Source organism: Triturus cristatus, chromosome 5_1 (genome assembly GCF_964204655.1).
Source record: "Triturus cristatus chromosome 5_1, aTriCri1.1, whole genome shotgun sequence".
NCBI lineage: Eukaryota > Metazoa > Chordata > Amphibia > Caudata > Salamandridae > Triturus > Triturus cristatus.
Window position 1 is genome coordinate 51,852,593 of NC_140587.1, and position 17,402 is coordinate 51,869,994.

General features: G+C 53.6%; 1 protein-coding gene across 1 annotated transcript in view; it reads right to left on the reverse strand.

The window, feature by feature from the left end:
• Nucleotides 1-1,285: 1,285 nt before the first annotated feature.
• LOC146830146 (uncharacterized) overlaps nucleotides 1,286-17,402 on the reverse strand; it is a 35,502-nt gene continuing 19,385 nt past the window's right edge. The window contains exon 2 of the mRNA XM_085604397.1: nucleotides 1,286-3,048. Within this exon, the coding sequence (XP_085460523.1) occupies nucleotides 1,998-3,048 (1,051 nt within the window). The 3' untranslated portion in view covers nucleotides 1,286-1,997. The remainder of the gene's footprint in view (nucleotides 3,049-17,402) is intronic.

A 17,402-nucleotide genomic window follows, 5' to 3' on the forward strand; every position in this document is an offset into this window, starting at 1 on the left:
TTCAACTGCTGTGTCCCCCTGGAGCGACCTATACTGGCCACAAGAGCTAGGCCCTACCCCTAAACCATGCCCCAATGTCAAGAGTCTTGGGATGAAAATTGATCAAGAACTCTCAATGGCTAATCAAGTTTCTGCTGTAGTTGGCTGCTGTACTAACTTAATCAGGCAACTACATAAACTCGCCCCCCTGCTCTCGAGGAATATGCTGCAAACCATTGTGTTAGCCACAATAGTGTCTAGAATAGACTATGGAAATGTGCTGTATCTCGGCCTTCCAAAGTATTCCATTAGCCGTCTCCAGGTCATTCTAAACGACGCAGCACGCCTGATCTTTGGAGTACCAAGGAGGACCCATGCTTCCCCCCTGCTCCACCGATTACACTGGCTGCCCATGCTGCAGAGAGTGGAGTTCAAAAGCATGTGTATCTGCCACAAAGCATTACACGGACAGGCGCCAGCTTATATAAAAGAAAGGCTCGAGCTCCACGAACCTAAACGCATCTTGCGATCGTCGGGTTCTTTCTTACTGTCTCAACCACGCTTTAAGCTAACCACCAAAGGAGGCAGATCTTTCTCAGTGCAGGCTCCTATCAACTGGAATAAGCTGCCAGAGGCGCTTCGTAGAGAGCCCAATCTCCTCCGCTTTCGGAAGTCTTTGAAGACCTTACTCTTCAAGAACGCGTTTCCCGCTTCAATAATGAACTGCTAGACCTGCCATCTATATATCTTTTTCCGTCTTTCGTTCTGTACTTGGTCAGTAGCGCTTTGAGACCTGTCGGTGAGTTGGCGCGATACAAAACCCAGATACAATACAATACAATACAATAGTGGCAGAATGTTCAAATAGCCTTATAGCCCTTCGTAGCTGGGCTATACCGGCTATTAAAGTCCCGCTCCCTTGTTAAAGGCCCGAGCCGAAACGCTGGAGTGGGCCTTTAATAGCCGGTATAGCCCGCTATGGCAGGCTATAAGGCTATAATGTCCTCTGATTAATTTTTGGTTCATTTTCCAACCACCTAGACTGCTGAAATGTTGTCCTCTAAAGTAAAAGCTGTACAATCCATAGATTTTTTTCTTTCTTCTGTGACACTCCTTAAATTCATTTGGATAGCCTGCTATTTGTAGGCTTGCTCTAGACTGTAATCTCTTCCTCAGTGAAACCCATTAAAGTCTATTTCGATAATCTTTCATTTGTGGCCTTCTCTAGATTGTGATCCTATCTCCAGAGATACCCCTTGAAGTCTACGTGCATAATCTGTCATTCGTATTCTTTATCTAGACTGTAATCTCTTATTCATTTACACCCCACAAAGTTTTACCGATAATGTGTCATTCACAGTCTTTCTCCAGACTGTATTCTCTTACTCAGTGAAACCCCTTAAAATATAATTGCGTAATCTGTCACTCGTAGGTTGTGTTAGACTGCGATACCTTCTTCCTCTGTGAAATCCGTTAAATTCTATTTGGATAATATGTTATATGTAGGCCTGATCTAGACTGTAAACTCTTTCAGAGTAAACCTTCTTAAAGCCAATTCAAATTATCTCTTATTTCTTGGTTTGCTCTTAATTATTATTTATTAATCAGTGAAACCCTTTAAAATCTAATTGGATAAAGTTTCATGTGTTGGCTTGCTCTAGAGATGTCCTTTCTTGTTGACGAAGTCCTCTCGTTTTGTGTAGATGATGTCTTGAGTTCTAGAGTGCAGAAGTCATCAGTTTTAAGATTCTGCTGTTCTTGGAAGAGATTAGCAATAAATTCTGAGATCTTTGGCTTCATTTCTATCACTGAGGGCAGGGAATGTCCTAAAACAGACCTCGAAGAGACGACATTGATTTACAGATATTCATCGAATGAGAATTGATTCGTTGAGATATGAAAGACTCAGAAACAGAAGGGGGTAATGCACTCCTGTGGTGTTTGATTGGTTCTGATATATCATTAAAGACGCCAGCTAGTACACATAGGATATTGACCAAGAGTCATGTGACGACTCCTCAGTACTGCGCAACGCTGAGGCGGATCCTGGTCTTCCGCGATAAACTATCCATGAATGCTCTGCGGATGAACCTCTCTGGGACCCCCTTACTTTCTGGGATGCGCACTTCTGCAATGGGCCCGCTTTCACTCGACAGGGCTGCTATCCGTATTTGGAAGTGGTAATAGGACTCCGCATCGTGAGTGGACATGCCTTTCATGATGAGATTCAAGTGCTCGCTGGTCAGCACCTCTGGACTACTCTTGCGTATCATGAGGCTGTTGTTCCAGCGGGAGAGGAGCACCACTGCTGCTTCGTGATAGTGAGGGTCTCCAGTGGTCCAGACAGTCACAGTCTCTGCCATGAAAGATGTTTGTGTGGTTGTGGTGTCACTGTGTTCAGTACACATCAGCTGAGGTTCAGAGCCTTGAGTTGTAGTCTTCCAAGAATCAGCTTCCTTATAAGTGCACTCTGCAGCCTGGAAAACCCCACAATAGTCCCATTTGGAGGCTATTGTGTAGCACCAGTAGTAACTTTCCCCATGTAGACTACAAGGGAAGTCCGCACGGCACTGCTGGTTCCTGGTCGTGACCTGCGGCATCGGGGAGCAGTAATCCCAGCCTACCGAGGTGTAGCACCAGAAGTAGTCTTTGCCCATCGCCCGGCCGCAGTCATTCAAACAGGACATGAAACTGGATGTCATGTGGGATACAATCTTAGCCTGGTCTTGGAAACCACTCTTTGGTGCAACTTGTCCACAGTATCCCCACTTTCCATTGTCTGTGTTACACCAGGAGTATCCTTTTCCATGCTTAGCACAAGTGTGGTCGGGCTTGCACCGCTGCTTGTCATGGGTGCGGTTCTGCTCAAATGAGCAGTAATCCCACCCATTTAGCGTGTTGCACCAGCAGTAAGAATATTCCTGACTGAACTCTGTGCAGAGCAGGTCATATTTGGAGGAGAAGTGGTCCTTTTCAGTGTTAAAAGCATTAGATCCTGGAAGTCTGAGACTTACTGCTGCTAGAAGGGAAAGCAGAAAGTAGGTCTGTGTCTTCTCCATTCTGAACAACCTGAAAAACAGAAACACAGTTGTAAAAAGTATGGTAATAATGAAAGACAAAGAAAAGCAGTCACAGAAAACGCAACAAGCTCAAATGTTGGTGCAGGTATATCCAACAGGGGTGGTGGAGTAATGGGAATGGCCGGTCCCCTAGAACATTGCTGATAGAATGCAAATCATGTGGCTCTCAGCACAATCACGCCATGCTCTCATGGTGTGATCTTGGGACGAACAAAAAACCTGCAGATGAGCAACAAGATAGTCTGGGTCTAGGGTGTGGTAACAGACTGTTGGATCAAAGGCTCCCTATGTGACCGGTTCACTGTGACTGAGGACTCCCCCTGATCCATGGCTCCTTGGGTGACCACATAGAGTTCCTAAATAGAACAACAAAGAAGAAGACAATTACCCCAGCTTGGGACCTCTAAATAGAAATACAAAAGGTCATAGATGTAAGGAAGGTATGGAAGTAGGTGCAGGAGATGACTTGTAACCCTGGAAAGCACTTACCATCTTTGATCATGTGTGTTGTGAGACATTGGGTTATTGTTTAAGGGGGAAATGTGCTCTTCTCAAGCAACAGCCAGAATCCCTGTCAGGATGAACCACACAGGTGCTTAACCCTCTGGCAGCTTGGCATTAAAACTGAACTTAGAGGAGTCTTTATCCAGCACAAAAACAATTATAAAATGTGATATTTTATTGGACACCAAACCGACAAAAATCCAATCAGCAGAACTAGAGAGTGCAGATATTGCATTGCCGGTTGTTGCTGGCGGTATTTGTTGCATGAAGAGTCTCGTGCACCGGAACTAAAGGTTGTTGCTTAGCACAGTTTGCGGTTGTTAAGAGCTCAAAACTTCAGGAGAATCCCAACTGATGGCAGCTAAAGGCCCAGGAATTGGGAAGGTGTAAATCAGGAGCTCGCTCCAGCAGAAACTGGCAGGGCCCACCACAGGTGTGAAGATCCTGCCATGACTTTGGAGCCTTTGCCACTAGCGCAGAGATGCCACCACGAGTGCAGGGATCGTGCCATGACTTTGGAGTCTTCGCCACTAGTGCAGAGATCCCGCCACGAGTGCAGAGATCCCGCCATGACTTTGGAGCCTCCACCACTAGTGCAGATATCCCACCACGAGTGCAGAGATCCCGCCATGACTTTGGAGCCTTTGCCACTAGAGCAGAGATCCCACCACGAGTGCAGAGATCCCGCCATGACTTCGGAGCCTCCACCACTAGTGCAGATATCCCGCCACGAGTTCAGAGATCCCGCCATGACTTTGGAGTCTTTGCCACTAGTGCAGAGATCCCGCCATGACTTCGGAGCCTCCACCACTAGTGCAGATATCCCGCCACGAGTGCAGAGATACTGCCATGACTTTGGAGCCTTTGCCACTAGTGCAGTGATCCCACCACGAGTGCAGAGATCCCGCCATGACTTTGGAGCCTCCACCACTAGTGCAGATATCCCGCCACGAGTGCAGAGATCCCGCCATGACTTTGGAGCCTTTGCCACTAGTGCAGAGATCCCACCACAAGTGCAGAGATCCCGCCATGACTTCGGAGCCTCCACCACTAGTGCAGATATCCCGCCACGAGTTCAGAGATCCCGCCATGACTTTGGAGTCTTTGCCACTAGTGCAGAGATCCGGCCATGATTTCGGAGCCTCCACCACTAGTGCAGATATCCCGCCACGAGTGCAGAGATCCTGCCATGACTTAGGAGCCTTTGCCACTAGTGCAGATATCCCGCACGAGTGCAGAGATCCTGCCATGACTTTGGAGCCTTTGCCACTAGTGCAGAGATCCCACCATGAGTGCAGAGATCCCGCCATGACTTTGGAGCCTCCAACACTAGTGCATATATCCAGCCACAAGTGCAGAGATCCCGCCATGACTTTGGAGCCTTTGCCACTAGTGCAGAGATCCCACCACGAGTGCAGAGATCCCGCCATGACTTCGGAGCCTCCACCAGTAGTTTAGATATCGCGCCACGAGTTCAGAGATCCTGCCAAGACTTTGGAGTCTTTGCCACTAGTGCAGAGATCCCGCCATGACTTCGGAGCCTCCACCACTAGTGCAAATATCCCGCCACGAGTGCAGAGATCCTGCCAAGACTTTGGAGTCTTTGCCACTAGTGCAGAGATCCCGCCATGACTTCGGAGCCTCCACCACTAGTGCAGATATCCCGCCACGAGTGCAGAGATCCAGCAATGACTTAGGAGCCTTTGCCACTAGTGCAGATATCCCGCCACGAGTGCAGAGATCCTGCCATGACTTTGGAGCCTTTGCCACTAGTGCAGAGATCCCGCCATGAGTGCAGAGATCCCGCCATGACTTTGGAGCCTCCACCACTAGTGCAGATATCCCGCCACGAGTGCAGAGATCCCGCCATGACTTTGGAGCCTTTGCCACTATTGCAGAGATCCCACCACGAGTGCAGAGATCCTGCCATGACTTCGGAGCCTCCACCACTAGTGCAGATATCCCGCCACGAGTTCAGAGATCCCGCCATGACTTTGGAGTCTTTGCCACTAGTGCAGAGATCCCGCCATGACTTCGGAGCCTCCACCACTAGTGCAGATATACCGCCATGAGTGCAGAGATCCAGCCATGACTTCGGAGCCTTTGCCACTAGTGCAGAGATCCTGCCATGACTTCGGAGCCTCCACCACTAGTGCAGATGTCCAGCCATGAGTGCAGAGATCCAGCCATGACTTAGGAGCCTTTGCCACTAGTGCAGAGATCCTTCCACGAGTGCAGAGATCCTGCCATGACTTCGGAGCCTCCACCACTAGTGCAGATATCCCACCACAAGTGCAGAGATCCGGCCATGACTTCGGAGCCTCCACCACTAGTGCAGATATCCAGCCACAAGTGCAGAGATCCTGCCATGACTTTGGAGCCTTTGCCACTAGTGCAGAGATCCCGCCACGAGTGCAGAGATCCTGCAATGACTTCGGAGCCTCCACCACTAGTGCAGATATCCCGCCACGAGTGCAGAGATCCGGCCATGACTTTGGAGCCTTTGCCACTAGTGCAGAGATCCTGCCACAAGAGCAGAGATCCTGCCATGACTTCGGAGCCTCCACCACTAGTGCAGATATCCCGCCACGAGTGCAGAGATTCTGCCATGACTTTGGAGCCTTTGCCACTAGTGCAGAGATCCCGCCACGAGTGCAGAGATCCGGCCATGACTTTGGAGCTTCCACCACTAGTGCAGAGATCCCGCCACGAGTGCAGAGATCCGGCCATGACTTCGGAGCCTCCACCACTAGTGCAGATATCCCACCACGAGTGCAGAGATCCCACCATGACTTCGGAGCCTCCGCCACTAGTGCAGATATCCCGCCAAGAGTGCAGAGATCCTGCCATGACTTTGGAGCCTCCACCACTAGTGCAGATATCCCGCCACAAGTGCAGAGATCCGGCCATGACTTCGAAGCCTCCACCACTAGTACAGATATCCCGCCACAAGTGCAGAGATCCGGCCATGACTTCGGAGCCTCCACCACTAGTGCAGATATCCCGCCACGAGTTCAGAGATCCCGCCATGACTTCGGAGTCTTTGCCACTAGTGCAGAGATCCCGCCAGGACTTCGGAGCCTCCACCACTAGTGCAGATATACCGCCACGAGTGCAGAGATCCTGCCATGACTTAGGAGCCTTTGCCACTAGTGCAGATATCCCGCACAAGTGCAGAGATCCTGCACTGACTTTGGAGCCTTTGCCACTAGTGCAGAGATCCCGCCATGAGTGCAGAGATCCCGCCATGACTTTGGAGCCTCCACCACTAGTGCATATATCCAGCCACAAGTGCAGAGATCCCGCCATGACTCTGGAGCCTTTGCCACTAGTGCAGAGATCCCACCACGAGTGCAGAGATCCCGCCATGACTTCGGAGCCTCCACCACTAGTGCAGATATCCCGCCACGAGTTCAGAGATCCTGCCAAGACTTTGGAGTCTTTGCCACTAGTGCAGATATCCCGCCATGACTTCGGAGCCTCCACCACTAGTGCAGATATCCCGCCACGAGTTCAGAGATCCTGCCAAGACTTTGGAGTCTTTGCCACTAGTGCAGAGATCCCGCTATGACTTCGGAGCCTCCACCACTAGTGCAAATATCCCGCCACGAGTGCAGAGATCCTGCCAAGACTTTGGAGTCTTTGCCACTAGTGCAGAGATCCCGCCATGACTTCGGAGCCTCCACCACTAGTGCAGATATCCCGCCACGAGTGCAGAGATCCAGCAATGACTTAGGAGCCTTTGCCACTAGTGCAGATATCCCGCCACGAGTGCAGAGATCCTGCCATGACTTTGGAGCCTTTGCCACTAGTGCAGAGATCCCGCCACGAGTGCAGAGATCCCGCCATGACTTTGGAGCCTCCACCACTAGTGCAGATATCCCACCACGAGTGCAGAGATCCCGCCATGACTTTGGAGCCTTTGCCACTAGTGCAGAGATCCCACCACGAGTGCAGAGATCCTGCCATGACTTCGGAGCCTCCACCACTAGTGCAGATATCCCGCCACGAGTTCAGAGATCCCGCCATGACTTTGGAGTCTTTGCCACTAGTGCAGAGATCCCGCCATGACTTCGGAGCCTCCACCACTAGTGCAGATATCCCGCCACGAGTGCAGAGATCCAGCCATGACTTAGGAGCCTTTGCCACTAGTGCAGAGAACCTGCCACGAGTGCAGAGATCCTGCCATGACTTCGGAGCCTTTGCCACTAGTGCAGAGATCCTGCCATGACTTCGGAGCCTCCACCACTAGTGCAGATGTCCAGCCATGAGTGCAGAGATCCAGCCATGACTTAGGAGCCTTTGCCACTAGTGCAGAGATTCTTCCACGAGTGCAGAGATCCTGCCATGACTTCGGAGCCTCCACCACTAGTGCAGATATCCCGCCACAAGTACAGAGATCCGGCCATGACTTCGGAGCCTCCACCACTAGTGCAGATATCCAGCCACAAGTGCAGAGATCCTGCCATGACTTTGGAGCCTTTGCCACTAGTGCAGAGATCCCGCCACGAGTGCAGAGATCCTGCCATGACTTCGGAGCCTCCACCACTAGTGCAGATATCCCGCCACGAGTGCAGAGATTCTGCCATGACTTTGGAGCCTTTGCCACTAGTGCAGAGATCCTGCCTCAAGAGCAGAGATCCTGCCATGACTTCGGAGCCTCCACCACTAGTGCAGATATCCCGCCACGAGTGCAGAGATTCTGCCATGACTTTGGAGCCTTTGCCACTAGTGCAGAGATCCCGCCACGAGTGCAGAGATCCGGCCATGACTTTGGAGCTTCCACCACTAGTGCAGAGATCCCGCCACGAGTGCAGAGATCCGGCCATGACTTCGGAGCCTCCACCACTAGTGCAGATATCCCACCACGAGTGCAGAGATCCCACCATGACTTCGGAGCCTCCACCACTAGTGCAGATATCCCGCCACGAGTGCAGAGATCCAGCCATGACTTAGGAGCCTTTGCCACTAGTGCAGAGAACCTGCCACGAGTGCAGAGATCCTGCCATGACTTCGGAGCCTTTGCCACTAGTGCAGAGATCCTGCCATGACTTCGGAGCCTCCACCACTAGTGCAGATGTCCAGCCATGAGTGCAGAGATCCAGCCATGACTTAGGAGCCTTTGCCACTAGTGCAGAGATTCTTCCACGAGTGCAGAGATCCTGCCATGACTTCGGAGCCTCCACCACTAGTGCAGATATCCCGCCACAAGTACAGAGATCCGGCCATGACTTCGGAGCCTCCACCACTAGTGCAGATATCCAGCCACAAGTGCAGAGATCCTGCCATGACTTTGGAGCATTTGCCACTAGTGCAGAGATCCCGCCACGAGTGCAGAGATCCTGCCATGACTTCGGAGCCTCCACCACTAGTGCAGATATCCCGCCACGAGTGCAGAGATTCTGCCATGACTTTGGAGCCTTTGCCACTAGTGCAGAGATCCTGCCTCAAGAGCAGAGATCCTGCCATGACTTCGGAGCCTCCACCACTAGTGCAGATATCCCGCCACGAGTGCAGAGATTCTGCCATGACTTTGGAGCCTTTGCCACTAGTGCAGAGATCCCGCCACGAGTGCAGAGATCCGGCCATGACTTTGGAGCTTCCACCACTAGTGCAGAGATCCCGCCACGAGTGCAGAGATCCGGCCATGACTTCGGAGCCTCCACCACTAGTGCAGATATCCCACCACGAGTGCAGAGATCCCACCATGACTTCGGAGCCTCCGCCACTAGTGCAGATATCCCGACAAGAGAGCAGAGATCCTGCCATGACTTCGGAGCCTCCACCACTAGTGCAGATATCCCGCCACAAGTGCAGAGATCCGGCCATGACTTCGGAGCCTCCACCACTAGTACAGATATCCCGCCACAAGTGCAGAGATTCGGCCATGACTTCGGAGCCTCCACCACTAGTGCAGATATCCCGCCACAAGTGCAGAGATCCGGCCATGACTTCGGAGCCTCCACCACTAGTGCAGATATCCCGCCACGAGTGCAGAGATCCAGCCATGACTTAGGAGCCTTTGCCACTAGTGCAGATATCCCGCACGAGTGCAGAGATCCTGCCATGACTTTGGAGCCTTTGCAACTAGTGCAGAGATCCCGCCACGAGTGCAGAGATCCCGCCATGACTTTGGAGCCTCCACCACTAGTGCAGATATCCCGCCACGAGTGCAGAGATCCCACCATGACTTTGGAGCCTTTGCCACTAGTGCAGAGATCGCACCACGAGTGCAGAGATCCCGCCATGACTTCGGAGCCTCCACCACTAGTGCAGATATCCCACCACGAGTTAAGAGATCCCGCCATGACTTTGGAGCCTTTGCCACTAGAGCAGAGATCCCACCACGAGTGCAGAGATCCCGCCATGACTTCGAAGCCTCCACCACTAGTGCATATATCCAGCCACAAGTGCAGAGATCCCGCCATGACTTTGAAGCCTTTGCCACTAGTGCAGAGATCCCACCACGAGTGCAGAGATCCCGCCATGACTTCGGAGCCTCCACCACTAGTGCAGATATCCCGCCACGAGTTCAGAGATCCTGCCAAGACTTTGGAGTCTTTGCCACTAGTGCAGAGATCCCGCCATGACATCGGAGCCTCCACCACTAGTGCAGATATCCCGCCACGAGTGCAGAGATCCAGCCATGACTTGGGAGCCTTTGCCACTAGTGCAGATATCCCACCACGAGTGCAGAGATCCCGCCATGACTTTGGAGCCTTTGCCACTAGTGCAGAGATCCCACCACGAGTGCAGAGATCCCACCATGACTTCGGAGCCTCCACCACTAGTGCAGATATCCCGCCACGAGTTCAGAGATCCCGCCATGACTTTGGAGTCTTTGCCACTAGTGCAGAGATCCCGCCATGACTTCGGAGCCTCCACCACTAGTGGAGATATCCTGCCACGAGTGCAGAGATCCTGCCATGACTTCGGAGCCTCCACCCCTAGTGCAGATATCCCGCCACAAGTGCAGAGATCCGGCCATGACTTCGGAGCCTCCACCACTAGTGCAGATATCCAGCCACAAGTGCAGAGATCCCGCTATGACTTTGGAGCCTTTGCCACTAGTGCAGAGATCCCGCCACGAGTGCAGAGATCCTGCCATGACTTCGGAGCCTCCACCACTAGTGCAGATATCCCGCCACGAGTGCAGAGATCCCGCCATGACTTTGGAGCCTTTGCCACTAGTGCAGTGATCCCACCACGAGTGCAGAGATCCCGCCATGACTTTGGAGCCTCCACCACTAGTGCAGATATCCCGCCACGAGTGCAGAGATCCCGCCATGACTTTGGAGCCTTTGCCACTAGTGCAGAGATCCCACCACAAGTGCAGAGATCCCGCCATGACTTCGGAGCCTCCACCACTAGTGCAGATATCCCGCCACGAGTTCAGAGATCCCGCCATGACTTTGGAGTCTTTGCCACTAGTGCAGAGATCCGGCCATGATTTCGGAGCCTCCACCACTAGTGCAGATATCCCGCCACGAGTGCAGAGATCCTGCCATGACTTAGGAGCCTTTGCCACTAGTGCAGATATCCCGCACGAGTGCAGAGATCCTGCCATGACTTTGGAGCCTTTGCCACTAGTGCAGAGATCCCACCATGAGTGCAGAGATCCCGCCATGACTTTGGAGCCTCCAACACTAGTGCATATATCCAGCCACAAGTGCAGAGATCCCGCCATGACTTTGGAGCCTTTGCCACTAGTGCAGAGATCCCACCATGAGTGCAGAGATCCCGCCATGACTTCGGAGCCTCCACCAGTAGTTTAGATATCGCGCCACGAGTTCAGAGATCCTGCCAAGACTTTGGAGTCTTTGCCACTAGTGCAGAGATCCCGCCATGACTTCGGAGCCTCCACCACTAGTGCAGATATCCCGCCACGAGTGCAGAGATCCAGCAATGACTTAGGAGCCTTTGCCACTAGTGCAGATATCCCGCCACGAGTGCAGAGATCCTGCCATGACTTTGGAGCCTTTGCCACTAGTGCAGAGATCCCGCCACGAGTGCAGAGATCCCGCCATGACTTTGGAGCCTCCACCACTAGTGCAGATATCCCGCCACGAGTGCAGAGATCCCGCCATGACTTTGGAGCCTTTGCCACTAGTGCAGAGATCCCACCACAAGAGCAGAGATCCTGCCATGACTTCGGAGCCTCCACCACTAGTGCAGATATCCCGCCACGAGTGCAGAGATTCTGCCATGACTTTGGAGCCTTTGCCACTAGTGCAGAGATCCCGCCACGAGTGCAGAGATCCGGCCATGACTTTGGAGCTTCCACCACTAGTGCAGAGATCCCGCCACGAGTGCAGAGATCCGGCCATGACTTCGGAGCCTCCACCACTAGTGCAGATATCCCACCACGAGTGCAGAGATCCCACCATGACTTCGGAGCCTCCGCCACTAGTGCAGATATCCCGCCAAGAGTGCAGAGATCCTGCCATGACTTTGGAGCCTCCACCACTAGTGCAGATATCCCGCCACAAGTGCAGAGATCCGGCCATGACTTCGAAGCCTCCACCACTAGTACAGATATCCCGCCACAAGTGCAGAGATCCGGCCATGACTTCGGAGCCTCCACCACTAGTGCAGATATCCCGCCACGAGTGCAGAGATCCCGCCATGACTTTGGAGCCTTTGCCACTAGTGCAGAGATCCCGCCAGGACTTCGGAGCCTCCACCACTAGTGCAGATATCCCGCCACGAGTGCAGAGATCCTGCCATGACTTAGGAGCCTTTGCCACTAGTGCAGATATCCCGCACAAGTGCAGAGATCCTGCACTGACTTTGGAGCCTTTGCCACTAGTGCAGAGATCCCGCCATGAGTGCAGAGATCCCGCCATGACTTTGGAGCCTCCACCACTAGTGCATATATCCAGCCACAAGTGCAGAGATCCCGCCATGACTTTGGAGCCTTTGCCACTAGTGCAGAGATCCCACCACGAGTGCAGAGATCCCGCCATGACTTCGGAGCCTCCACCACTAGTGCAGATATCCCGCCACGAGTTCAGAGATCCTGCCAAGACTTTGGAGTCTTTGCCACTAGTGCAGATATCCCGCCATGACTTCGGAGCCTCCACCACTAGTGCAGATATCCCGCCACGAGTTCAGAGATCCTGCCAAGACTTTGGAGTCTTTGCCACTAGTGCAGAGATCCCGCTATGACTTCGGAGCCTCCACCACTAGTGCAAATATCCCGCCACGAGTGCAGAGATCCTGCCAAGACTTTGGAGTCTTTGCCACTAGTGCAGAGATCCCGCCATGACTTCGGAGCCTCCACCACTAGTGCAGATATCCCGCCACGAGTGCAGAGATCCAGCAATGACTTAGGAGCCTTTGCCACTAGTGCAGATATCCCGCCACGAGTGCAGAGATCCTGCCATGACTTTGGAGCCTTTGCCACTAGTGCAGAGATCCCGCCACGAGTGCAGAGATCCCGCCATGACTTTGGAGCCTCCACCACTAGTGCAGATATCCCGCCACGAGTGCAGAGATCCCGCCATGACTTTGGAGCCTTTGCCACTAGTGCAGAGATCCCACCACGAGTGCAGAGATCCTGCCATGACTTCGGAGCCTCCACCACTAGTGCAGATATCCCGCCACGAGTTCAGAGATCCCGCCATGACTTTGGAGTCTTTGCCACTAGTGCAGAGATCCCGCCATGACTTCGGAGCCTCCACCACTAGTGCAGATATCCCGCCACGAGTGCAGAGATCCAGCCATGACTTAGGAGCCTTTGCCACTAGTGCAGAGAACCTGCCACGAGTGCAGAGATCCTGCCATGACTTCGGAGCCTTTGCCACTAGTGCAGAGATCCTGCCATGACTTCGGAGCCTCCACCACTAGTGCAGATGTCCAGCCATGAGTGCAGAGATCCAGCCATGACTTAGGAGCCTTTGCCACTAGTGCAGAGATTCTTCCACGAGTGCAGAGATCCTGCCATGACTTCGGAGCCTCCACCACTAGTGCAGATATCCCGCCACAAGTACAGAGATCCGGCCATGACTTCGGAGCCTCCACCACTAGTGCAGATATCCAGCCACAAGTGCAGAGATCCTGCCATGACTTTGGAGCCTTTGCCACTAGTGCAGAGATCCCGCCACGAGTGCAGAGATCCTGCCATGACTTCGGAGCCTCCACCACTAGTGCAGATATCCCGCCACGAGTGCAGAGATTCTGCCATGACTTTGGAGCCTTTGCCACTAGTGCAGAGATCCTGCCTCAAGAGCAGAGATCCTGCCATGACTTCGGAGCCTCCACCACTAGTGCAGATATCCCGCCACGAGTGCAGAGATTCTGCCATGACTTTGGAGCCTTTGCCACTAGTGCAGAGATCCCGCCACGAGTGCAGAGATCCGGCCATGACTTTGGAGCTTCCACCACTAGTGCAGAGATCCCGCCACGAGTGCAGAGATCCGGCCATGACTTCGGAGCCTCCACCACTAGTGCAGATATCCCACCACGAGTGCAGAGATCCCACCATGACTTCGGAGCCTCCGCCACTAGTGCAGATATCCCGACAAGAGAGCAGAGATCCTGCCATGACTTCGGAGCCTCCACCACTAGTGCAGATATCCCGCCACAAGTGCAGAGATCCGGCCATGACTTCGGAGCCTCCACCACTAGTACAGATATCCCGCCACGAGTGCAGAGATCCTGCCATGACTTCGGAGCCTTTGCCACTAGTGCAGAGATCCTGCCATGACTTCGGAGCCTCCACCACTAGTGCAGATGTCCAGCCATGAGTGCAGAGATCCAGCCATGACTTAGGAGCCTTTGCCACTAGTGCAGAGATTCTTCCACGAGTGCAGAGATCCTGCCATGACTTCGGAGCCTCCACCACTAGTGCAGATATCCCGCCACAAGTACAGAGATCCGGCCATGACTTCGGAGCCTCCACCACTAGTGCAGATATCCAGCCACAAGTGCAGAGATCCTGCCATGACTTTGGAGCCTTTGCCACTAGTGCAGAGATCCCGCCACGAGTGCAGAGATCCTGCCATGACTTCGGAGCCTCCACCACTAGTGCAGATATCCCGCCACGAGTGCAGAGATTCTGCCATGACTTTGGAGCCTTTGCCACTAGTGCAGAGATCCTGCCTCAAGAGCAGAGATCCTGCCATGACTTCGGAGCCTCCACCACTAGTGCAGATATCCCGCCACGAGTGCAGAGATTCTGCCATGACTTTGGAGCCTTTGCCACTAGTGCAGAGATCCCGCCACGAGTGCAGAGATCCGGCCATGACTTTGGAGCTTCCACCACTAGTGCAGAGATCCCGCCACGAGTGCAGAGATCCGGCCATGACTTCGGAGCCTCCACCACTAGTGCAGATATCCCACCACGAGTGCAGAGATCCCACCATGACTTCGGAGCCTCCGCCACTAGTGCAGATATCCCGACAAGAGAGCAGAGATCCTGCCATGACTTCGGAGCCTCCACCACTAGTGCAGATATCCCGCCACAAGTGCAGAGATCCGGCCATGACTTCGGAGCCTCCACCACTAGTACAGATATCCCGCCACAAGTGCAGAGATTCGGCCATGACTTCGGAGCCTCCACCACTAGTGCAGATATCCCGCCACAAGTGCAGAGATCCGGCCATGACTTCGGAGCCTCCACCACTAGTGCAGATATCCCGCCACGAGTGCAGAGATCCAGCCATGACTTAGGAGCCTTTGCCACTAGTGCAGATATCCCGCACGAGTGCAGAGATCCTGCCATGACTTTGGAGCCTTTGCAACTAGTGCAGAGATCCCGCCACGAGTGCAGAGATCCCGCCATGACTTTGGAGCCTCCACCACTAGTGCAGATATCCTGCCACGAGTGCAGAGATCCCACCATGACTTTGGAGCCTTTGCCACTAGTGCAGAGATCGCACCACGAGTGCAGAGATCCCGCCATGACTTCGGAGCCTCCACCACTAGTGCAGATATCCCGCCACGAGTTAAGAGATCCCGCCATGACTTTGGAGCCTTTGCCACTAGAGCAGAGATCCCACCACGAGTGCAGAGATCCCGCCATGACTTCGAAGCCTCCACCACTAGTGCATATATCCAGCCACAAGTGCAGAGATCCCGCCATGACTTTGAAGCCTTTGCCACTAGTGCAGAGATCCCACCACGAGTGCAGAGATCCCGCCATGACTTCGGAGCCTCCACCACTAGTGCAGATATCCCGCCACGAGTTCAGAGATCCTGCCAAGACTTTGGAGTCTTTGCCACTAGTGCAGAGATCCCGCCATGACATCGGAGCCTCCACCACTAGTGCAGATATCCCGCCACGAGTGCAGAGATCCAGCCATGACTTGGGAGCCTTTGCCACTAGTGCAGATATCCCACCACGAGTGCAGAGATCCCGCCATGACTTTGGAGCCTTTGCCACTAGTGCAGAGATCCCACCACGAGTGCAGAGATCCCACCATGACTTCGGAGCCTCCACCACTAGTGCAGATATCCCGCCACGAGTTCAGAGATCCCGCCATGACTTTGGAGTCTTTGCCACTAGTGCAGAGATCCCGCCATGACTTCGGAGCCTCCACCACTAGTGGAGATATCCTGCCACGAGTGCAGAGATCCTGCCATGACTTCGGAGCCTCCACCCCTAGTGCAGATATCCCGCCACAAGTGCAGAGATCCGGCCATGACTTCGGAGCCTCCACCACTAGTGCAGATATCCAGCCACAAGTGCAGAGATCCCGCTATGACTTTGGAGCCTTTGCCACTAGTGCAGAGATCCCGCCACGAGTGCAGAGATCCTGCCATGACTTCGGAGCCTCCACCACTAGTGCAGATATTCCGCCACGAGTGCAGAGATCCGGCCATGACTTTGGGGCCTTTGCCACTAGTGCAGAGATCCTGCCACAAGAGCAGAGATCCTGCCATGACTTCGGAGCCTCCACCACTAGTGCAGATATCCCGCCACGAGTGCAGAGATTCTGCCATGACTTTGGAGCCTTTGCCACTAGTGCAGAGATCCCTCCACGAGTGCAGAGATCCGGCCATGACTTTGGAGCTTCCAACACTAGTGCAGAGATCCCGCCACGAGTGCAGAGATCCGGCCATGACTTCGGAGCCTCCACCACTAGTGCAGATATCCCACCACGAGTGCAGAGATCCCACCATGACTTCGGAGCCTCCGCCACTAGTGCAGATATCCCGCCAAGAGTGCAGAGATCCTGCCATGACTTCGGAGCCTCCACCACTAGTGCAGATATCCCGCCACAAGTGCAGAGATCCGGCCATGACTTCGGAGCCTCCACCACTAGTACAGATATCCCGCCACAAGTGCAGAGATTCGGCCATGACTTCGGAGCCTCCACCACTAGTGCAGATATCCCGCCACAAGTGCAGAGATCCGGCCATGACTTCGGAGCCTCCACCACTAGTGCAGATATCCCGCCACGAGTGCAGAGATCCAGCCATGACTTAGGAGCCTTTGCCACTAGTGCAGATATCCCGCACGAGTGCAGAGATCCTGCCATGACTTTGGAGCCTTTGCAACTAGTGCAGAGATCCCGCCACGAGTGCAGAGATCCTGCCATGACTTTGGAGCCTCCACCACTAGTGCAGATATCCCGCCACGAGTGCAGAGATCCCACCATGACTTTGGAGCCTTTGCCACTAGTGCAGAGATCGCACCACGAGTGCAGAGATCCCGCCATGACTTCGGAGCCTCCACCACTAGTGCAGATATCCCGCCACGAGTTAAGAGATCCCGCCATGACTTTGGAGCCTTTGCCACTAGAGCAGAGATCCCACCACGAGTGCAGAGATCCCGCCATGACTTCGGAGCCTTCACCACTAGTGCATATATCCAGCCACAAGTGCAGAGATCCC